This window comes from Cinclus cinclus, chromosome Z, assembly GCF_963662255.1.
Source record: "Cinclus cinclus chromosome Z, bCinCin1.1, whole genome shotgun sequence".
Classification (NCBI taxonomy): domain Eukaryota; kingdom Metazoa; phylum Chordata; class Aves; order Passeriformes; family Cinclidae; genus Cinclus; species Cinclus cinclus.
The window spans coordinates 4944406-4968852 of record NC_085084.1 but is presented as its reverse complement, the minus strand read 5'-3'; the positions used below and the strand labels follow the sequence as shown (position 1 = coordinate 4968852).

Here is a 24447-nt window from a genome sequence, read left to right as displayed (position 1 = left end):
GAAACCAAGAAGTTTCATGACCATTCCCCCCTTCCCCCCCCGCCACAGGCCATATATTCTATGAAGAAATATATCAATACAGAACTGGCACTTGACATGTAGAAGTCAGCAACATCAGCTACAGTCCACAGATACAGGCATCAGCAGCACTGATCAGTCATGTGTTCTGTGGTGACTGAATACTTAAATTTTTCCCATACATCCTCTAATCACAGGTGGAATAAATCTGTTTTTCTGGATGGTTTAGTGAAGGTACAAAATTTTGTAAATTGTGGTTCCATAACCATATAGTTATGGTTGGTTATAGCTGTGTCAAAATAATGTTTTCAAAGGATGGTGTGTTAGCATCCCAAATCAGGCAGGGAAGAACTAAAAAGATTACTGAAAAAGATGGTTACTGACCCCATTCCCACCTTACTGTTTCCATTGAACTAGAGAGTATTTTCAAGTGCAGAAATGCTAGGTTAGTTTTGTGCACAGAGCTGGATTTAAGAGAAATCAGGAAAAAAATGAAAGATGTGGCTGCCTCCAAAACTCTATAAAACCAAATTAAATATCCAATGAAACCATGGGTAACAGATCTGCATACATTATTTGAGGACTTGGTTTTGTGTCTCTGCTTGGTTCATTCATGCATGTTCTTGAAGTGAAGTTCAACCCAGCACTTCAAAATCAGAGTCACAATCTGACTTCAGGAGTGATTATCACACATTCCTAAAAACTTCTTTTAGTGTGGGGTAAGAACAGGGAATTTAATCAGTCAGATTACTTGGGTTTTAGCTGGATTCATCAGGCAACTCTGGACGAGGTAAATGAACTACAGCATTAAAATGCAGCTGTAGAGAGGACTTAAGAACAGACAACTACAGAATTAATATGACTTCAGATTAACTTTTTAATCCCAATTAAAAGTGCATCATAAATAGCTTTTGTCTAAGCAGATATTCAGAAGTTTTACAACAAAGGTAAGGACTACAGTACCAAAACTTAGGAAGAAATACTTTATTTTCTCAGCTACTGTTCAGAAAGCCCTGAGGAAACTGATCCCCAAATCCCTAAGAGATGTGCAGCAGAGAAGCTGAGAAGCACTCTGTGCAGACAACTCCCGGTAGTACTTGGTAGAAAACGAGGCACAACATACCTAGGCAGCTTGCTCAGGTCACACCTCCTCAACACCACATGAATTCCATGTATTCTTCCCTTTTGGCAGCTACTACAAAGAGAGACATGATTCTCCCTGGCAAGTATCCCGCTATTGGACAGGTAACAGTTTTTGCTAGCATGTAAGGTCAGACACCTGTTGTTCATCAGAAGTCACAAAAACACTGTTTCACTGCTGGAGAAAACGGGAACAGCATGACTAGTAAGGCTTCAAACACAGCAGCCATAAATCCCTCAATCACTCAGCATACAAAGTTACAAATGAACAAAGCAACTAGCTTCTTTTTTTTTCCCTTTTTTTTTTTTTTTTTTTTTTTTACAAAGAACAAGCTCAACAGACTTTAATTCAAATACATTTATAATAAGTAAACATTTCAAAATCAGAATTGGAGGGAGTGGACTGAAACACCCAGACATTCTTGCTTTACTCTCCACCCTCCTAGAGAAGGAATGGTTATTTCTCATAGCAGTTTGATCAGTACAGAAGACTCCCACAAACTAAAAGCTTTTGTCTTAGTTAGGTATTAGCTATGTAGTAAAAGTACATTCAAGAAGTCCTTGTATCCATTTGGTGTTTTTCAAGTACCTGACAGCTGGTCCTTTTACAGATAACAAACAGCCCCTTTTGGCGTGCAGTGTTAAATCAAAATCCATCTCGCCCAGTTCACAGACAAACTGAGAATCCTATTTAGGTGAAGTCTACTAGCTGACTCAGGTATTAACGTTAACTTCTCTAAAATGAAAACATTATGAAATACTTATTTCCTATTTAGCAGTATCACATTTCCTACTGATAGATTTGGGTTGTGCTACTGATCACTTAGATGACATAGAACTAAGAAATTTTTAAAGAATAAAATCTGAATAATTAAAATACACACTATCTGGAAAAATATCACAGATGTATAAGAATAGAAAAAAAGTTTTAATACATTTCATTGTTTTCTGCAGATAATATTTTTACAGACTATGGCCAATCAATGAAGAAACGAAATACAAATGTCTCAATCTTTTTAGCTCTTTTTTTCAAGACACTTGACTTGTACTTTGAGCTTGAGTAGTAGTTAAGTAGTTAATCCACTGATAAACTCAGCAGAAAATAATTTTTCAGCTGTACCACTAAATCATCAAAATCATTAGTATCATTAGTTGTACAGGAGTTCAGTGCTGCACCACTAATAATATTTTTTCGTGGTTACTGTAGAGGTAAATTTGTAATCCAGGTAATTGGACTACAACAGTAGAAAAAAATCAAACTATCCCCATGTTGCATTCAGATAATGTTGCACAGAACAGCTTTATATTAAATTTATAATTTGTCTTTATTCCTAGTATTGCAATGATGGGCAAAATTACCTCTAAAAGTAAATGTGTATTAAAAAAAATATTGTTAACATTTTATGATGACTAAACAAAAGAAATGATAAGTAGGTATGGAGAAGTAAGATTCAAAACTCTGTAACAAGAGTTTATTTTTCAAAAAAAGTTTCAAGTCTCAATTTTTTTTACATTGGAATAAATTGATAGTTTGCTTGATATCTCAAGTTTTGAACTTCTCTTCCTTATAAAGTGAATAAATCCCCAAAAGTCCTTACTTAACAGAAATAGCTTGAACACTACAATATACTCAAGAGCAACAGAACACTTATAGCTGTACTATAAAAGCTGGTTCAACAAAGTTGGGAAGGTGAAATTTGATTTGATAAAGTCTCATTGCAGCAGACAAAAATGAAGCTTGCATTTTGTTTGCTGGCAGAAAAAGAATATTCAATTCACTAGAGTGCATATAACAAAACCAAACATGCAATCTATTGCTTTCAAAACTTTTACTGCAAGATAACATTAAGAGAACAGTAATTAGATAGCTATCATTTTTTTCCCAAAGAGAAGATATGTAAACAGGATAATAATTTTTTCTGTATGTATATAGTTTCTCAGATCATTTCAGGGGGACAAAGGAGAGGGTGGTGTTTCTCAATAATCAGGACACTTTTAACTGTAATAGGTTTTCACTGGAAAAAAAGAAAAAAGCCAACACTGTTCTACTTCAGCATTAGACAAAAATACTGTGTTTCTTGCACTACTTCAACACAGCTGAAGAGAAAAACCCGAATACCCCTATTTTGGCATTCAGAATTATATTTGCTCAGATCTTTTAGATTTCACAAAGCTGCTATCCAGTGTTGCCATGAAGTACAGACTGTAAAATCTACGTAGCACAGGCTACTTCCAAATGTGAATACTAAGTGGAAAGGAACATGAAGCAGTGCATTACACTACATTTCTGGAACTAGTACAGTAAGAGTGAAAACCTAGAAAAAGCTAACGTACAGTTTATAGAAGGAACTAATTATCTGCAGAAGCTGATTTTTTGGTTGTACATTTTTTTTTTTTACACTGTGCGATTTTCTGCATCTGCTGATTTGAAGCAGACATTTGAAACTTGTTGCTTTCTTTGCTTTGTTTCCTATGTTTTCCCTTCCACCCACCCCCTCTATATGCCATACACCAAGCATTATGAATATAAGCCCGAATATCCTAGACAATCCAGTGAATAGAGTTAGTGTAATGCACTGGTGTGAGGTGTGAAACAAAAAGAATTCTCTCAGTCTTCGTCGAAGTTCTGCTGTAGAAGAAAGTTGGCAGCCAGGTTTTCATTCTTCTCACAAGCGAAATATGCCTGTATCACAAGTCCTTCAGGAAATCCTAATGCCTTTAACTGAAGAAAAGAAACATATTTAGGAGGTACATTTTGCATGTTAGGCTTCTTTGTGTGTCTAGTGTCTTGAGATGTCACTTAAGCAATTACTGCCTTCTTGAAAGTAACATTGCTGCCTAGCTCAATGCAGACTTTAGCAAGTAAAAAATAAAGTGCTGCCTCTACCTTTAGTAAAGAGGATCCTCACTTGAAAAAGTGATTGGATTAAGTCTAATGAAGCATCATAAAAAACTTGTCACTTCTTTAGTGACACAGTTAGTCTAAAATAGACCTGAGTCAGAGTATTGTCATGAAGTAATGGGCACATTGCACTGCTGCAGGGAAAAAACCCAACTTCAAACAATTATCATTTCAAACAATTATAGAAAGCTCCAAAGCACTTTTAAGAAAAAATTGCCTGGAACAAAAGTTCCAAGCCTGTGATCTTTAGTAGGGTGTCCAGCAAATCACACTAAGCTATATTTTCAATTGTTTATCTTAAAAAATTAACTACACACTGCAGCCAAGACAAGTAAGCTGAGAGCAATCTGGTTTTCAGAAGTCAAGGAATTAATTAATGTCTGGAACACAGTAACAACAGGGCATGAGAAGAGAAGAACTTATTACCGTGCCAAGGGTTTAGCCAGCACTTAGGGGCATTCAGCAAATGAATTCTTGTTTTAGCCAAAGGCAAGTACACTCCACTATTTGGAGATTTTCTTAAAATCCTCACAACACCTGCAAGGCATTTCATGTATGGGGCAGATCAAATAACTGTGAGAAAAACTGTATTCTGTTATCCCTCACCAGCCATTCTTAGATTTTATTTCAGGCCCACAAACAGCATGAAGGCATTGGCTGCAATACTAAGACACTTAAATTTTGAGGTTTGTCTTTCATGGAAAGAGAAAGAAGCACATGGATCTCTGCTAGGTTTTAGAACAGGTTGTGGAGATAATAAAGCTCTACTGCATAAAATGGCCTTAAAAAGAAATACAACAGACTAGAGAAGTGACCTGTAAAGAAGTACATGGACAAATAATTCTATTAGACTGATTTTATTAATTGCCAATTTCCTCAAGATCTAGAGAACTGACACCTATATTCAAAAAGGTATCTTCTAATGATCGTTACATAAACTTTTGTTTTGCCAGATGAAAAAACATTGTTTTTGGGGTACGAAACCACTACCACAGTATGACAAAATCCTTACAATTTGTTCCGAGAAAAATCTCAGAGGCCATGTATGCAAATCCATATTTAGTCAGTTACACAGTATTTATGAATGCAATATTACCACCACAGAGTACATTTTCATGCTTACCAGTATTTTTAGAAAACTATAATTAACTGTCACAGACAGACAAATAAGTGGGTAAAGTTATGACTTAAATTAATCTGCTTAACTATGAGTGTTCTTACTTTCCAAATACTTTGCACACAGTGCTCAAGCACCCAGATCTTTGTACCTGGAAACCTGTCATGGCATGATCTAGAACAATACTGGCTGAGGCTTCTACAAGAGAAATTACTCTCTGAATAATTCCTCAGGGAAACCGATTCCATCATCAATTATGACAGGATGGTCTCTGATCACTTGAAATGCTCTGCCTCTTCTCAGTGAGACTGATTTAATATACTTTAGACTCAACTGCTATAAAGCAAGAAGAGATATGATTTGAAACAAGGCTACAACAGCTATCAAATGCCAAGTATGAAAATACCAAGCACAATGCAGAACTACTGAGCTAAACAAAGTTTAAGTTAGGTATGTCTTAAGCACGCACTGGAGTTAACACCCTAGAGCAACACGAACTTCAAAGAAGAAAGGCTCACCCTTTCTATAGCTTCTTTTTCCTGAGGTGTTACTTGAATGTAGTTCATATGAGCATTCCCAGCATCTCCTATTCCTCCAGTGCCGGCACCATCGTCACTGCCACTTAAACCTTGGCGAGACTCTAGAACTGGCTCATTCAACATATGAATAAAATGTTCCTGGTGCTGGCTTATTTGCTGTGTTGCACAGGACAGTAAAAGAAACACATATATTTCAATAACTGATGTTTAAGCATGCAAACAGACAAGTAAAAACATTTGTTTTCAGAGAATTAAGAAGTCAAAGGTATGTGTAAAAAGTGCACAGAAAAAACCTGTTAAATCTAACCATAACAAATGCAATTTTAATGTTTCAATTCCACTGGAATTCGACTGCAGTTATCCTTCCTCACCCTCTCCACACCTCTTATGAAGTCTCAAATATGTTTCCAATGTCATAGAAAGTACATTCTGTGCAGCAACAACTGCTGAAAAGCCAGCAATAGAATGTTGCAATTGTTAGTAATGTATTATAATGTATATCCCAAAACATCACTAGGGAATACATATTAACATATATCCCAGACAACATCAAGGTACTACTCAAATCATATTTAAAAAGCATTATTTTCTTGTTTTAAGATCCACCTGCAGTAGTTGGGGGTTTTCCCGTCCAATCTGCTGTAGCAATGCTGGCAAGAGAGAAGGATTTTGCTGGATAATTTGTCTCATCTGTTGGAACTGAGGCTGATTTCGTAAAAACTCAAGTGGATGTCCTGAAAAAAAGACCAGTGATATAACATGTTTTTATGAAGTTACTGAGAATCTTAATAAAATGCATACCTACACTGTAACTGTAGATAGAAAAAGGACACGAAAGTGGATAATACACCACTTACTGAAGAGTAGAAGAATTTCCTCCCTCACTCTAGCCTTAAAGAAAACTGTAAGGTTAAACAATGCATTTCCTTTTGATCCAGCCTTCTCTTAGGACTCAACAGCCTGGTCCTTATCTCCAACACTTTTCTCTGGATGCCTCATCTCTGGTTAAATCTCAATCAGACACATCTATCCAGTGTCTTGACTCTTGTGTCTTGAGCACCATTTCAACCACAGCCTAAGACAGACCTTTCCTACCCCTTCATTATGCTCCTTTAATGTATTTATCTATCTCCCTTTTAGAGGGAGATAAATAATGATAAATACCCTTCTCTTCAACAGGCACCAACCACTGTCAAAGTGCTGCACTGCTGAGTGAGGAGTCAGTCCTAGGTCATTTATAGGTCTCTCCAGTGCTATGCTTCATGGCTTAATTTCAGGTTTCTCCCTTGATATCCCAGCTTCTGTGAGGTAAATATATTAATATAGTCATAATGGATAGCACCAAGTCAGTCACAGCATAGAATACCAGAGTTTAAGTGAGAGACAACACAATCCCCCCCACTCCCATGGTCTTGCTCTTAAGAATCCAGAATACTGAATTAAAGAAATTGTGAAAGTTCACTGCATTTTTTGAAATCTTTGCCCATGACATAAAACAAGCCACTTGTCCCAAGAAAATGCCACACCTGGAATTTCCATGTTAACAGCTCTTACCCAATTCCCTCTGAACAGCTCACAAGCACCTGGAACTTAAAACTGACTGAAACAGAGATTGATTAAGTGCACATTGTTTATCACATCTTCTCAAATACAGCCTTTCTTACCTCCTAGTGAGCTAGTAGTCGTGGGTATGGTTGCTACTGCTGCTGCCACTGCTGAAGACTGAGATGCACCAGTGCTTGGTGGTTGAGGGGGGTCAGTCACAGCCTGATTATCTCCAGGTATCCCCTAAAGCCATAGTTCACATCATTACCCACAGAATGCTAAGATATGTTTTAACTGCATGCAGTATTTGGATTTCAAAATGAAGGGGGGGGGGGGAAACCAAAACTTAATGCTTTCACTGCAAATACAAGTCAAGATCCTGTGAGTTATGCATTTATAACTGACAGAGAACACTGAAAAGATTAATTTTATTTTTTGTCAGGAAAAATGTGTGTTTTGCATAAAAAGGCAGTAAAGCATGCCCTGCATCACTTTAAAACACCTTTTGTCTGATAAAAAATACTTGCTTTGAATCCTGTTTAAAGATATTTGAAACGAGTGAAAAAGTTAAACTGAAAAAACTGTTACACTATGTTACACTGTTGTGCAAGTGACATTACAGCAACAAATTGCAGTACAAAATGCTAAGATTAACTATTCCATACAACTGGCAAAGAACTAAGAAGACATACAAGAATGCAGCTCTTAGGACCTGTTTCCTCAATGAAAAGCTGTTGTTTCCTGCATCTTAAAGGTGAAAAGTTTTGTACGTCACCCAGCTCTAGCTGTTTAAAAAAAAAAGCAAGTTAACTTGCCTTTTGTTTATTTACTATGTGGCAAGCAACTTTATATAGGAACTGATTGCTCAGAGGGCTGAAATGGACAAAACTAAAACACAATTTATAATAAACTAGAATGTAGGTCATACAATCATGATACCTCACTCTACTACTTTTCTCCTGCATGGAAATCCTCCAAGCTTTCTACCCAAACTTCCTACCCTAACCCTTCCTCACTGTCACTGAATCCTGCACCAAGTCTGTCCTTTCAACCAACCTCTCTAAAGCCTGGAAACTTACTCATGGGAGAGACACAAAGAATATTACAACAAACCCTGTTGGAAGAGTCCAGAGATGTTACCCAAATGAGGTCATCCTTGTGTTGGGGAATCAGAAAAACATAAGAAACTGGGTGCGTGGAAATATGACAGAACTACAGGGTAACCAGACAATGAAGAGGTTTGTCACGCCTACCATAAAAATCACTGGTAGGTAATGTAGATTAAAAGTCCTGCTGTAACATGATCTTCACATGGTATGTTCATCATTACACCTGAACAAAAAGGACAAATATACAGCTAATATAGAGGGCACATACAGAAAGGGAGAACTGGACAGTGCTCCAAGAAATGCTCTTTGCCTTACCTGTTTATAAAGAAGCACATCAAAGTATAAATCACCTGATCATCAAGTGCCCATTTAAGCCACTCAGGGGAATAAACACAAAATTTCCTTGTCACGCTTCATGACCTGCACATGGCTCAGTAAGCTTGCTACACATCCCTCCCTCTACTGAGGGGGAGGAGGGCTCCATTCATGGTATAATTCTGAGGTAACTCTCCCTTATCAGTGGCTTACAGAGCATTGATTAAATACCCTTTCCATCAAATCAGTAATTTCTGGCGATCCAAGTCTAATGTAACAACTTGGTTAATATTATGAAATTACTATTTGATTTCACCCATTCACAGGCATACGTCATCGCTGCAATCTGTGTCCAGATCAAACAAACATGTGCTTGTTTAAGCTTTTAACTTTGCTCTTGAATGGAAGTACTGTGTAAACTACTTCAAACAAATTTACTTAGAAATTATTTATCATCTTGAACATCATCTTAACACTTGAACACAGGCATGAAGTATCACTCTCCAAATAACAGACTGTGTACAGCTGTAACCAGACAATGCCAGTGAGGCGTATGGACCTTGTTCACACAGATACACAATATATAGAATAAAGCATGGTATTAAACCACACACAAGCCACTTGAATGCAAACACTGCTTACACAGCAAAAAGGCCACTATTGCCTTACACTGGATGAAACAATTGTTTACTGTTTAACTGAGCAGTATAGCAGTTTTTAGCTGACATCGCTCTCTGCAGAGCAATAATCACATCAGGTCCAGCTTCTGGATGGAAGAGAGAACAAAATAGTTCCAACTGGGAACTGACTGACCAATTCATGGCAGACCAAAAGTTAAAACCTGCAAAGGGCATTGTCCAAATGCCTCAAACACTAACAGGCACAGGACATTGACCACCTCTCTAGGAATTATGTTCAGTATTTGACTATACTCACACTAAAGAAATGTTCCTGAAAAATATACAAATTAAAGAGACTGGTTACTGAAGAGATGACAAAACTCCTTCCTAACTAGAGGTTAGGAAATCCTTGGCTGAAACAGAGATCTGAATGCAAATGCATCCAAAGATGAGTCTGGGGCATAGAAAAATAAAAATCATCTTTTACAACTCCTTCTTACAACCACAGGTCACAGACACAAGGTTACATCTATAATCCTCAGTGATCAAGCCATGAAAACTGAAGAGTTTGTCAACAGAGCTATGGACAAGTAGAATCATAAGGGCTGAACTGATAAACTGTAATTAAAGCACAGCTGTTCAAGTCCTTTCCAACACCTCACTCTTACTGTACCCAGGTTCTTTCAACCTGGACAGTGTTGTTACACTTACAGATCTCAATGCATTAATCCTACTCTGCAGATTATATAAAAGATAGTGTTGTTAATAGTTTGCAGGCAAGTAACATAGAGAGAGGGTCAAAGAACAGTGTAATCAGCAGATCAGATCAATAGTAACCAAAAAGAATGGTTTTTTGATTCAGTAGGACAGTAAAGAACATCCTCAGATCCCAGCAGACGCAGAACAGTTATAGAGACCATTTACAGCAAAAGGATTCTTCTACGAGGACAGCAAAAAGTCTGCCATCTAACATGGTCTCCAAGAGCAAGTCCATTCCTCCCTACTCCCTTTTCCAGCAGGAGGAAGAAAAAAGAAAAGGTATTTCCAGTGAAGGATAACATGAAACATAAAGGCACATCTTATATAACGGAGGGAGCCCATTTTATATACAGGAGGTACTGAAAGATTAGAAGATATTTTCTCATAGCAGTCAATGTATTTGGAAGACATGACATGTAGTTCCATCACAGGGATATTCTATCTCTATTCTGGAGCTCCTGAACAGAAATAAACTAGAGGGGTGAAATGCCAGAAACTGAGTGCACAAGAATTGCACATTGCATAGGAGTACCACACACACAGCAGGCCCAACACTTAGGGGAGGCACTGAATTCATGGTATATTTACAGACTAGATGAACAGTAAACCCAACATTTTTACAACATGAAAAACAAATGTTTGAACTTGCAGACTTATGACATAGAATTGGGAGCTATTGCATTCACCATTGCTTGGCCTAATGCTAGTTGGGAATTTAATTTTTCCACATTCTTATACTCCAAATATTTGTTGTCAGTTTAAAATCTGAAGATTACAAAGTCTTGGGAACATTAATGTAAGTAGGAAGCATGCCAGGGACTTGTAGTTGTAACTACTGAAGGAAAACTTCATTAAAAAAATTAAAGTTTTATAACTGGAGGGTAAATATGCCAGATTTTTTATCAATCAATCAATCAGAAATTCAATCCATATGTACTTTGCAATGATTAGGTCAAGATATCTGGTTGCCAGATTTTAATAAAGTTCAGATCTGCTAAAAGAAAAAGCCTCATCGGGGGAAAAACTGTATGCCAGAGTGAAAATTAAATGTACTGGAAATACTGATTAAACAACAAAACACAGATTCTATGGTGGCTACAATTCACCTGTCAGATTAAGGTATGCAACAAGAAATAATCCAAAAACTCCCTAAAACAACTCACAGGGTTTTCATTAAAGTGAAATTACTCTTATTTCCTCTCATGCTAGTGAAATGAATTTAAACCTTCAAGCTTTATTTATCAAATGAAAATTGTTTCTGATCTAAAACACCACTGAAATGAAAAATGAAGTTAAATTCAGCACAGTTAAAAAAATATCCCAAACCTTTCTGTTTGGAAGCTAAATTAAGAACACTGTGCATTATTAGCAAAAACAGTGAACTGGAACACAAGGAATCGTGATGATACAGATAGGAAAGTACAATTAATCAACTAATGCTGTCACTAAGAGGTGACACAACCACCGAGCCAACTGCCATTGGCAGTTAAAGCTATCACTGCAACTGGATATACTTTACAGACATACCCAAATCAATCAACAAAAAATAAAAGCAAAGAAGTGGCAGAGGTGGTTAGGGATGACTTCAGTGTTTTCAATATCACACCATGTCTGTCAAAATTGCAGTCTTATCTTTCCAGATGGCAAATGCCACTCCCAGTGACTGAGTAGCATTCAAAATAACACCAAAATCAAAAGTGAAAGATACCATGTGGAAAACAGAAACTCAAAAAACAAGGTGCAGGTAAGGTAAGTGCTCACCATCAGAAGGTATTCCACTGCTCTGTCAGGATTGTTGAAGCTGGCCCTCAGTGCTGCAATCACCTGCTCCCGCTCGTAGCCCATGGACATTATCTCAGTCACCATGTTCTCATAGGACTGACCAGTCACTAGAAGTCACAGGACCACCATTTTAAGGGAATAAAATGAAAACAATCACATACACACAAAAGTTTCAATGCATTAAGTGTAATTTTTACCTGGATTTCAGTTGTTCATTGAAAAGAGTACTCCAAATTAAACATTATGGGGTTCTGTGGCTTTAATTCCAAATATATTCAGTGGTTTCATTATGAATTTGACTGGAAATAGTGGAGCGTAATGAAGAAAATTTAAACTTCAACTGACAAAAGCAGTACTTGTAATACTTGTGTACTTGTAACTGAAATAATGTTCTCTCCAAGTTTTCATTTAAGGTCAAGAGCATCCTCCTCACAGCTAATATTTAATTCCTGATGCAATCAAGAGAAGTGTCCTGCAGCTTACATTTGGAAATGTATTAATTTGAAATCTGCCTGCCAAGTCATTAGCCATTGAGGATTTTCCAAATAAAGACTTTATATTATGCTGTTGTTAGATAAGTTACAATTAGTGATGATCAATATATTGCTATATATTGCTATGTGCTGGTGATGATGATCAAAGTAATATAATCAACTTAACTTGGACCAACTCAAATAATGCAGAAGACCTAAAAGTTGGATCTAGGAAGGTCACTCAAGATGTCAGTGGGGGTTCAGAAAACCAAGTTATTTCATTTAATTCTTATCTCATTCAATTTAACATTTGACTAGACATCCATCACATCAAATCCCCCATCTCTTACAGCAACAATAGATGAAAACTGTCCCACACCTGCAGCAATCGAGACAAAAGGTACACACACTATATATGGAGCAATTTAAGGGCAACTTTCACTACACTAATGTCACTGTAAGGAAGATTATTATCTCTTTTCATATAATCAGTTTCATTTTCCTGCCTCAAAAGCACACAGCAAGTATAACAATTTAAAAAAGGTAACTATTTTACATTGTAATTGGACAAATCATCAAGGTTATCTTCCTGGGGGAAAAAATACAAACAAACCCAGGCATTAAAATATCATCTCCTTTCTTGGATAAAGGTATTACTCCTCTCAGTGAAATCCTACTACTGACTGACTCTGCAACCAGCAAGTTGCAGGAAAGACAGGAAAGCTAAATAATTAACAGTTGTCATAAAAAACAAATGATTAATAATATTTTAAAAACCCCCAGAGGAAGCAAATACAAGAGCTACTCTGCTAAGGCAAGTAAGTCATAGTTAAAAGAACCAAAGAAAACATGATGTTATATTCCCTTAGGGAGAAGGTGTTTAACTAAAGCCAACATCAATAAAACCCCTATGCCTGTTTCTTAACACGTGCTTCTTAAATAATCTGTGGGTCTATGACTTTGGGCAGTACAAAAAACAAACAATAAAACAACCCTAGCCCAAGGGTACTTGTGCATTATCCATAAATAAAGGATTTAAAAGCCTTGACTAATTTGAGTATTTATTACTTGGGTTACAAAGTAACAGTGCCAACCTGAGTTTAAGCAATGGTAAACTTTTCATGTCTTCAAACAGAATTACAAGATCCTTCATTTCACATCCACCTGCATTTTTTCCGATGTAAAATAAAAAAAAAAAATCACCTAAACTTTGCTCTAAAGATACATACTTTACACATATCTTCAGGGAAGCAAAAAAGCCAAACCAATAATTGTCCCAACACAATGATTTTGTTACTTCTGCTCACATTTTTACACAGCACTGCCCTTACTACTCCTAAAAAACTAACCAAACAGACAGAACACCTGTTGATGTAATGAGTTATTACTTGAACGCTTCTGTATTGCTTTTTCAGTATAAGCAAGGTAGAGACTAGAACAATATGAGAGATTTAATACAGGAAAAAGATGCAAAAAAGGTTGGCTTGCTCCACACAGGCTGCTACCCAAGGCATAGTTAAAAGACAAAGGAGGAAAACAGAATTACTAAAAATGTAGGTGCTTGTACCCCATACAGCCCACTTCACAAGTTGTGCAACAGCAAGATCAAAATTAATAATTCAGAAGTTGCACACCAACAATGTCATGATACAGAGCCAACCCCATCTGTCCCTAGTGCTAGTGGAAATGTTTGAAGTCAATGCTGAATTGATTCTGCTCTTTGTTTTTGCATTTCAGGTAACATTTTAAAGCTGGATTAACTCTCAAATCCAGTTCATCACACTCCCCACAACAATTCTGATCCTATGCCCAAAAGAAATCTCAGGCTGCTCCTGTGAAAGATGCAGTCGCACAAGGACTGCAAGACATGCAGATTTTTACTTAGCACACAAAGCCACATCACTTTTCAGCATTTAACTGAAAACAGCAAATCATATAAACCCTGTTTTTAAAGCCAAGTCAATTAATTTTAGACAATGTAGTCAAGAAGCCACAGTTAGAATACATGTGGGATCCAACTTAAGATGTGAAAACATACTCCATGCATTTGTACAAGCAAATTCTCTAGGACAGTTTCTAAAGAAAAAGAACCACAGAGTTCACACCCATTGCCCTTGAAAATTTTTTGCCTGACAGCACCTGCAGCATGCTTACCCAGAAAAATCACACTAAATGCCTCTTATTTCCAAACACATTAGGGACACATGGGTTTACTCCATCAGACACCAACCAAGGAACTCCCTTATAAAATGGATCATGAGCAGATGCTCTTGAAATATTTTGGGTTTTTTTTTTCCCAATTTTGAAGAGATTTTAATCAAGACTACCAGTTTCATTTAACTTGCTGATCAACACTGTTAACACACACAAGTGTTGGCGATGACCTCATCTTGGCCACTAAGATATTTTGAATGGTTAAGGAAGCACCTTTGGTAGCAGCAATCTAGTGGCTACCACTAATTCATGTAAAATGTTACTGTTGCTTCTAAATCACCCTGGGCTGTCTAATCACATCACCTGTCTCCAATATATCCACACCAAAATTTAAATAAAACTCTTTACTTGGTTTAAGTCTTTGTACCAAATTGCACCTTCATATTTAAAGGCAAAAGACAGAATAAAAACCCCATCTCCTACTCATTTCTGTGCCTGGGTTTGTTACACTTGAAAACAATCCAAAAATTTCGGTAGGTATAAGGAGTTGTGGGTTTGTCTAATAATTTCCTGACTACCCAAACCAGCATAAATGAGGGGCAGACCTTCCTATTGTCTTTATTTTGTCTATTCCAATGAGAAACAGATTATTTAAACTGTCAAAATAGAAGTAAATTGACTCAAATACATGGAGGCATTAATTTCTCAGGCCAGACAGATCAGCAGATCTGGTGAATTTATCTAATCTCATTGTGTCAAAAAGCAAAGTACTTTCAAAGCTGGAACAAGTGAATAATAAAGGCAGCCATTTTATCAGCTCTGCACTCTGGGGGGCAAAAGTGAAAAGCACACACATATTTAAATTTACTCTTCTATTCAAGCTACTTCAAAGTGAATAGTTAGAAGAGAAATTAAAGCAAATGGGGAAAAAAGCAGAAGTGCAAGGATCTTCCTTTTACACAATAAAAATATACAAAGGGAAATATTCTTCAGTAAAGTAGTTCTTGAAGCTGCTTCCAAGATATCAGTTTCAGGTCATAGAGAAGAGTACTATGATTATAACTGTAACAATGACAGATATAGAAGAAAATGTCAACATCTGATAATCTGTCATGTTTCTGCTGCACCAAAATAATGTCTACATTAAAAAACTCTCCACTTACCAAGTGCACTTATAGCATCCTCAAAAAGATTTGATCGAGATGTATCACCTGTTGTACTGTAAGATGAAGACAAGTGCAATGGTAATTACAAAACTTTGGAAAACTTCCTATTTAAAAAAAAAAGAAAAAAAAAAGCAGCAGCAGCTGTAACTCTAATAGCCCCTTTTGTTTCTAAAAAGCCAACAAAGCTTTCCAAAGAGCTCTCTTTTGGTCCTCCTATAGTAAGAATAGATTTCACAAACTTACAATGCTAGCATTTTTAAAACAACGCCAACCTTCCCCTGCTACCCCCCAGAAGTTTGGCTCTTGCCCATCTGCTCAGGGATTAGCCATCTGCTTGCTTGAATGCTTTAGAGGGTGGGAGAACAAGGTGGATTTTCAAAAGCACACAGCAGTCTCACTAACTGCTACCCCACAGTCACCAGTTTGACCTCAATGAGGACCCAAGGAGGTCAGTGGTAAGCACTTATTAAAATCTCAGTATACTACTTTCCCAGGAATATAAACTACTAAAATTTGCAATTACTCCATCTCAAGTTATCAAAGTTGTTAAATTATAGGATTAAAGGCTCACATTCATGAACAGCAAGGAACACAGAGGGACAGCACCAGGCAGAGGAATACCAGTTTTAATCAGCCACAGCCAAGAGTGCCCCATTCCCAGGGCTGCAATATTAAAGCATCAGCCTCTTGGTCTCAGGGTGACACCCAGGGTGGGCCAACAGGACTCCTCCAAGGACAGCCTACAGGTGGTGCAACTCACTGTGGGTTGCCAGGAAAAAGTGTTGGGGGGAAAATCTAGAGGAAGAACCAAAGGCAGGGAAAGGAAAGCTTAAGGCACCATGCAAAAGAAAAGCACAGGTCAAGAGGGTGAAAAGAGGAGAAAAAGGGCCAGTCATACATAAGAAACACTTGCTTGGCCATGCTATGCACCCATCCATCCTGTTGTTTTATTAAATTCTACTTCTAAAAATGTTTCATAATGCAGGGCGTGTGTGTCTCAATTCTACACGCATGTGTGTATGTAGAATTCCAAGTGTTCACAGGGACAGGGAATTGTGAGTTAGGGAGATCCAGACACCTGTGTAACCAACAACTGCTGAGGTCAGACACTGTGCAAGTCTGAAAGACAAGGACTGCAGCCAGTTCCTGGGTGAGCCCTCTGTGTATTTGTGTTCATGGACAGGCATTGGGAATCTGAGTATCAGGGCCTGGAACAGAGTTGCAAGGCTCAGGCAGTCCCCATGCCCTTGTACCAAATAATTGGCAAACTCTAAGGGGCCAGCTATCAAAACAGAAATTCTTATTTTTCATTTGTGTTTTGTACATATTCATGTTGCAGTAGTGGGCTTTGCCCTAAATAGCCAGAGAGGAACAAGATGTGGCTGATGTATCTTGCAGGAGTGCTGGAATTTTCCCTGCCTGAGCTGACCTAAGCAGTGAGACATATATTTATGGGTATATACATATTGTGTGTATATTTTGGGAATACATATTCAGTCTTGATAACGTGACAGACTTGAGAACATGGAGCTGCAGGAGCCTCACACTTATCAGGCTACCAGAGTTGGCAACTCCTACCAGCAAGTGAAAGATCACCAGACTGATCAGAATGTTTTCAGATATGTCTGTAAGATCTGTGCAAGAAATAATTTGTTCCAACAAGAATACTTCATTAGTATCTGTCAGTAGTTAAGATTTACAACCAAAAAAAGATCAAAGGCAAGCAGGACACCAGCTGGCCCAGCCTTGGGTCAATAAATCTTGCCTTAGTAATTTAACTTCTAAAGCAAATCAGAAGTAAAGAGTACTCACTGAAATCAAGGCAGGCCATAATGTATACATTAAATTAATGTATATGTTAAATTATTTTGTTTCTCCCTGTTAAGTGCATACACTGAGGCTCCCTTACTTCAGCTTTACAAAACTGCAATCTGTACATGAAAAATATGAAAATACTATTTCAGCATGGAAGACTGATCTTTGAACCTACTGGACAAACTGAGCAGGGAAAAAAAAAGAAAAAACCCACTCATTAGTACTTTTTAACTACTAGATTAATTTGAATGATAAATGAAACTTCATTTGCATTCCATTTCCAAGAGATACTAATTTCTCAGAATTACAAAATTAAATCATCAATTTGTGTATTTAGTGCAAGAAATTTGTGATGAGTTTTTCAACACATTAGGCAATTGCAAGTTTTGCTTCATTATCATCAAATCAGTATTCGATGGTGTTTAAATACAATCACTTAAAAAATACTGTCTTGTGCACCACTACTCCCAGAAATAACATACAAATAATTAAAACCCAGAGTATGAAAAATGAAGATTTGATGTTCTGCAGCACTTCAGGGGCCATTAAATTCCACTTAACAACATTTTAATCCCATGCAGTACTTAAGCAACTTAAGCAAAAAAAGGCAACAGCACACAACAGGGATGAGGGATGAAACCTCTAACTTCCAACCGATTTTTCTCAGCTGTAGAAAACTGAGGTGAGAAGTTTTGCCAGGTCCCTCAATTACATGCAAATCAGCTGAGGAACATTCAGAAAAAAAGCCAACCTTGCAACTTTAAGGCATTACACGATTAAGAACAATACCATATCCTACATTTTGGAAGAAAAAGCTCTTTCCAGATATTAAGGGACTGACATAGTAATAAGGAATTTATGGTTTGAATCTGACCAACATGATCCAAAGCACAATCAAAGGGTTATGAGCAGGACAGGACACATTCCTCTTAAGACTTCAAGAGCTTTGTGAGCAGTACATCCCCACTGCAGGTGAATATCCTCAGCCTGAAAAGAAACTTGCAGGATAGCAACTCTGAAATACCTAACAAGTCTTGTGTCATTTAACTCTCCACTCCACAGGCTGGTTCCCAAGACCACACTTCCCACAGAAGAAGGAATAAACAAGGAGAGGTGCTTCTTACAATCAGTAATGTTTACTTGAGTCAGAGACTGAAATTACAGTTAAGAAACAAGAAAAACTACATAGAATGGTGAGACTCAAAAATCAAAACAGGAAGCAACAGAAAAGGGAGCCCATTTTTGGAGGCTTACTCATACCTGTCAATCGATGATGGACTGACAGCAGCTGGTGCCTCAGGTGGTTTTTCTTCTGGCTTCTCCTCTTTTGGAGCACTCAAAAGCATAGGTTCACAAGCTACTGCATCTGGTGCTGGTGGTGGAGGGACAGGAGCTGGCACAGGGGCAGGAACCGGGATTGGTGCAGCAACTGCTGTGGGAGCTGCAGTTGTTGAGCCAACAGTGGAAGTGGCATTTGACGGCTGAGTTGCTCCAGCTGCTGCTTTGGGCTACAGGAAGACAACAGAGTTCAGGCACAGAACAAAGCCCATAAATCCATGGCTCTCTACAGGAAACCCACTAAATTCTGTTAAGACCATTTGTGTTTGATATTGCTGCCCCAACATCGAGCACAACATTAAAACATTGCAAGACATTAAATCTCTAACGCTCTTCATTGTGTTTAAACAAGCAACTGAGAGCGTCACTGAAGTACTTACACACCTGAGAGCTCACACTCTGAGGATAAAGTGAAATGCCAAGATCTAAATATTTACAGACCACCATATTCTAAAACAATAAATAGACCAAAATATTCTGTGAAAACAATCCTGTGTTTTACAAAAGCACATTTTCCAGAAGAAACCAAGTGAGCTGCCAAAAAAGCATCTGCAGAACAAGCATAAGCTTTTCTCACCACTCAGACCTGGAAAAAAAGTGATTGAGACAGAAATCACATTTCATTATGAATGTTGTTTGCTGGAAAACAAGATGTGAAAAAAAATTAAACTTCACCTGCTACATGTTTTAGGTATGCAATCTCTGCATTCAGAGCACCACAATAACATCTTAAATACTTCAGTTCTGAAGTAAGCACCAAGGATACAGCAGAATGAAGGACTATCAAATTTACAACAGAATATTTAGAGTGAATTGTATGCAATTGTGAAATCACATTTCTAACAGAAACTTGAATTTCTCTTGGGTGCAGTATTAATCTCATTATACAGAAATAGCTCCAAGGACTGACAAAGCTGACCCAAATCTTTGCCTTTCCAAGAGAAATAGCTGAACTTTAACAAAACTACTTATTCAAGGTGCACCATTTTCAGACATTGCCTGCTTGAAGAAGAAAACATTTACTTCCTCCTTTTGTCTTCAAGGAGAGGTAAGATTAATAATGAGTAGCTTCCAACATGATGGGCACAGCAAACAACATTTTAATCAACACTCAAAGAAAAACATTGACACAGGCGGAATGCAAGGGGGGGTATTTTCTGCTGGATTCCTAAGCCCTTAATGCAACAACACCTGAGCATCAAAGTTAGCAGTCTCTGTCTACATGATTGGGCATGTCTTACCCCCAACAGAATCAGGAAAGGGCAATTGAGCTCCGAGACTAGCAAAAAAGATTCTAAGACTGAAGAAATGCCCAAACTACAGGTCCTTTATTATCAGAATATATGGAATTTAGCAGTTCTTCATGGAGATCTGTATTTAGAATCATAGAATTGTTGAGGAGACCTCTAAAATGACTGAATCTAACCCAGCTCTGCCAGACCCACCACTAAACAGCGTCCCTAAGTGCCACAGTCACACACTTCTTGAACACTTTCAGGAGTGGCAATCACATAACTTCCCTGGAGTCGTCTTCTCTCAAGAAAATGAAAAACTGGACTATGCAATCTCATCTGCATCTGTTCTCTTGTACTGATAAATGCCTCTGTGGCAAACCACAGACTAGAAAGCTGTTCATTCAGGAAGACAGCAACAACAGTTATCTTTAACAAGCCCACATGTTTAATTATGTTTAATATTGCCAAATAGAAATAAAAGGCAACAGAATATGCTTTCTTTGTCAGGAGGAGGAACTCTAGCTTCAAAATTAATTTCATATTCCAAAACACAGATGAAGCCAGTTTTATTCAGATTGCAATGGTCTGGAATGCCTGGAACATCAGTGGCTTGATTCCTGGAAGCAGCCTGACAAGTGGTTCAGAGAAGAAATACTTCAAACACGTGTCACAGTCATTCCCTATAAATTGCACTCGCAGTCTTTCAAAACCCACAGGTTTGTTTACTGCCAGATGTATCCTGTCTCTACTGGTTTATGCTGTTGAGCTTGACAGAAGAAAAAACCATGAACTATGAAAAGCAACATGGCAAGACTGGAAGAGTTCCATACAGAGGATTTAATAAAAAACTGCCTAGGTTGTCTTCATCCTTTTAATAATAAAAGGGGGAAAAAAAACAGAGAGACAAGAAAGAACAAACAGTAAAATCAGCCATTAGCAATTTTTCTTTTTTTTTTTGCTACAAACATTCAGCACAGAGCAGCAGCAAAAATCAGCCTAAGAAAAACAAGACTGTGAAGCAATATTTTCTATCTATTCACATAAGCTTTTTACTGTTGACGTGAACTTGCTTATGATGAAGTTCCACTGATTTTAAGGGTGGGCATATACAATTGCTCATCACAAGAAAAAAAATAGAATTAAATTAATGAAGCTTCCTATTCAAAAGGAATAATTACTCACTTTTGTCACCATAACCACCACAAAGTTCTTCTCATCTATCTTGTATTCTTTGAGAGCAGTTTCATCATTAAGGATTTTACCTGGAATTAAACAGGCAGAAATTAAGAAGTTGTTTAGCAAATCAATAGGTGATCTTGGGATTTCCTCATGAAAACATGTTTTATGCAGATTTATAGATGTTAAACAACCCAACAAAAAGCAGTTTGGTCATTAAGCTTTGGCAATAGAGCTACAATTTTCCTCATATGATGTACAGAGTAGCGGACAGATTAAAGGCTGATGCCCTAAGTGTTGAAAATGCTTTAAAACCATTTAAAACAAAATTATTAAATCTGGAAAGATTCACTGGATACTTAAAAATACATGTAATACAGAGGAAAGGCGTTTAACACACAAGAAGCTTAACCAAGTAACTCATGTCTGCTAACACAGTAAGGTAAATACCTTCCTACATATCTTCCATTTATTCTTCAAATAAGAGCATTACCTACAGTAACAAGTGTGTGACCTTGCCACTTCAACAATTCGCAAGGCTAAAACATTAGAAAAAGCTAGAACCATTCACTGACTTGCCACCTTGAAAGTGAAAGGATGGATGAAAAAAGCTATCAGGCAAACCCAGCAACATTTGCTATACTACAGATTTTGATGTTTCATAATCAGAAGTGGTACTGTGACAAAATAGATTTGCATCACTTCTACAAGAACTTAGGAACACAATAAGTCACATACTTTTTTGCCTTTTTTTAGAATAGGCTGACATAGAGGTAAGCACCAGAAATCAGAAAATCAAGTCTATATTTCAATGAGTTTTACAGCACTGATTTCTACTACAGAATTTTCAGGGACTATTATACAATTTAAACAGATTAATTTTCTGAAGATGTGCTACAGACTGCTTCCATTTCACAACCTCTCTAGTGGACTGCAGCTAGAAGGACACATCCCTCTCCTGATGATTGCAAGGAAATCAAGTAACACATACACTTCATAGCACTGAGAACACAAAAGACTGGTTCCACCAGTCTTGCAGGTCAGAAGTTTAAGGGAGTATTACATGTAGTGCAGTAATAGCAATACCTGTAGCATCTGACTCAGAATCCACGTGGGTTTACTCACAATTTTTACAGGCACTTCAGGGAGGGCCTTAATGAATATGAATGCAATATATATACTTTATTAAAGTATATATACAGACATCCTGTATTCTCAGAACACACCACTATCAGGGTTTCTAGACTTCACCCTAATGCAGATGTCAACACAATGCATTGACATTGCCTGTCTAATCAAAGTCAGCTGGGGGTATCACTTTGCTTTACCAAACTACAAGAATTCTATAGCTCATTTTAATAAAAGTAAAAATGTCTTCAATATACCATTGTATCTCTTGTCCAAGAAAAAGAAAAAAAAAAGATAATCCATCTTTGGATAATACTACATTCTGAATCTTATTTCCTATATTTCCTTCTGCTTTTGAGGATTATTCAATACTGCAGATACATTCTGGCTTCAGAAAACACTCAAGTCATGTCACAGAATCTTATGCAATCTTTGATTTTTGCAATCACAGAAACACAATATTAAAGAGTGCCATGCAGTTACACACATTGTACAAAGCTTTCTGCCTGGTTCATATTTCTTGGTCATGCATGAGACTTTAGCCTTCATGCTCTTGACATTCATTCCCTCCACTGAAAAATCAAGGACACAAAACTTGATATGAGAAGTAGTCCAGAGCAGCTGTACAAACACAGAGACTTGCACCTTCTCTTCCATTAGCATCTCTCCACTGTTAAAGTGACTTTAGCTTATTACAAGTGAAAAAGATAATATTTATTACAAAGCAGAACATGACAAAAGTGAAAAGTCCACCAAAGTTTCCTTCAAGCTCAGCTTTAGAGGAAAAAAATATACTAGAGGGAGTACTGGAATAGCACCAAAGTTCTGACATGAAGTGAGAACAAAAAAATGGGTTTCTGTATTAGTGCCAGAATGAACAAGGCAAGTAAAATAAAGCTCAAAGTTAATTTCATACTTTTAACTGACATTAGCCTGCTTTTTGCAAGTACATAATACATGTTTCTAGTGACAGAGCTTAAAAGTATTGAAAGTACCTTTGTACAGCAAGGATTTGGTGGTGGGTTTCTTTTGTTAATCCAAAAAAATAATCTGTTTTTTCATTCTCTGAGGTATATACAGCAATGCTTCAGCTAGACACAGCATAAATTGAACAAGAAAAGAATTAAGCCAGAACAGCAGCTCTGTCCTCCTTAAATCCTGAATTCTTGTAATAAAATCTATTTCTTCTTCATCCAGCATATCCCCAAGACAGCATATTACAAGACCAAAGATGACAGACACATATTCATTGAAACCTAAAAATTTCTAATTCAAAATTAACAGTTCCCTTTGACACTGAGTTTTTGTGTTTGTGGGGGTTTTTATCCCGTCTCTACTTCAGTTATTGGAATTCTTAGAAGACTTAACATTCACATCTAAATCAAACAACAACATAAAATACGGCAGGTTCAGATGAGTTATCTTCAGAATATTTGTTACCTGCATAAATTAGTTTTTGGCCAGCTACTGGAAAGGCATCTTTCCCCCTTTCTGATTCAATCTTCTCTTTCAGTGCCTTCACCTAAAGCACAAAAACAGTCTTAATGAAAACAAAGTTCACAGTACAAACCTAATTAAGTATACTTTAAGTTTTATATACTTAAGAGTAGTTTCAATCATGCCTTGATTATGTCAGGTTTATCTGTCTTCTGAATATGTCACTGTAACCACTTTGAAGAGCAACATGTCCCTTTCCCAAACAGTCTCCTGTGCTGAATCAAATTAGGTAATTATTTTTTCCATGAGAAGTTATTATTATGAGTGTACAACACAATGAAAAAGTAAATTAAGAAATCTGGGAAGCAAAAATGTTTTCATCTCTTGACCCATTTGCCCTGTTCTTTCCCTGAATGCAGAAGGTACACATCTGCTATAAACACAGCAGAAGGTTTTCATCATCACAACCATTTTTCAGGGAATGCCTGGTAGGTTTTTTTTGTTGTTTTTTTTTTTTTTTTTTTTTTTTTAAGATCGCCATGACATTCAACATTAAAGTCTCCATGTGCAAGGACTTGTGCAAAATGCAAATGCCCTTCTTACATAAATTGTTTTCAACTCCTCCCCCTCCATCACAATTTCTGGAGCTTCACATAGCATTTCTAAGCCTACACATTTA

At 37.2% G+C, this 24447-nt stretch overlaps 1 protein-coding gene across 1 annotated transcript in view; it reads right to left on the bottom strand.

The window, feature by feature from the left end:
• Positions 1-886: 886 nt before the first annotated feature.
• RAD23B (RAD23 homolog B, nucleotide excision repair protein) overlaps positions 887-24447 on the bottom strand; it is a 35548-nt gene continuing 11987 nt past the window's right edge. Inside the window, exons 2-10 of the mRNA XM_062513233.1 lie at positions 23772-23853; positions 21210-21289; positions 18715-18962; positions 15637-15692; positions 11826-11953; positions 7381-7504; positions 6323-6450; positions 5696-5872; positions 887-3880 (exon numbers count right to left, since the gene is read on the bottom strand). Coding sequence (XP_062369217.1) covers positions 3767-3880; positions 5696-5872; positions 6323-6450; positions 7381-7504; positions 11826-11953; positions 15637-15692; positions 18715-18962; positions 21210-21289; positions 23772-23853 — 1137 coding nt within the window. The 3' untranslated portion in view covers positions 887-3766. The remainder of the gene's footprint in view (positions 3881-5695; positions 5873-6322; positions 6451-7380; positions 7505-11825; positions 11954-15636; positions 15693-18714; positions 18963-21209; positions 21290-23771; positions 23854-24447) is intronic.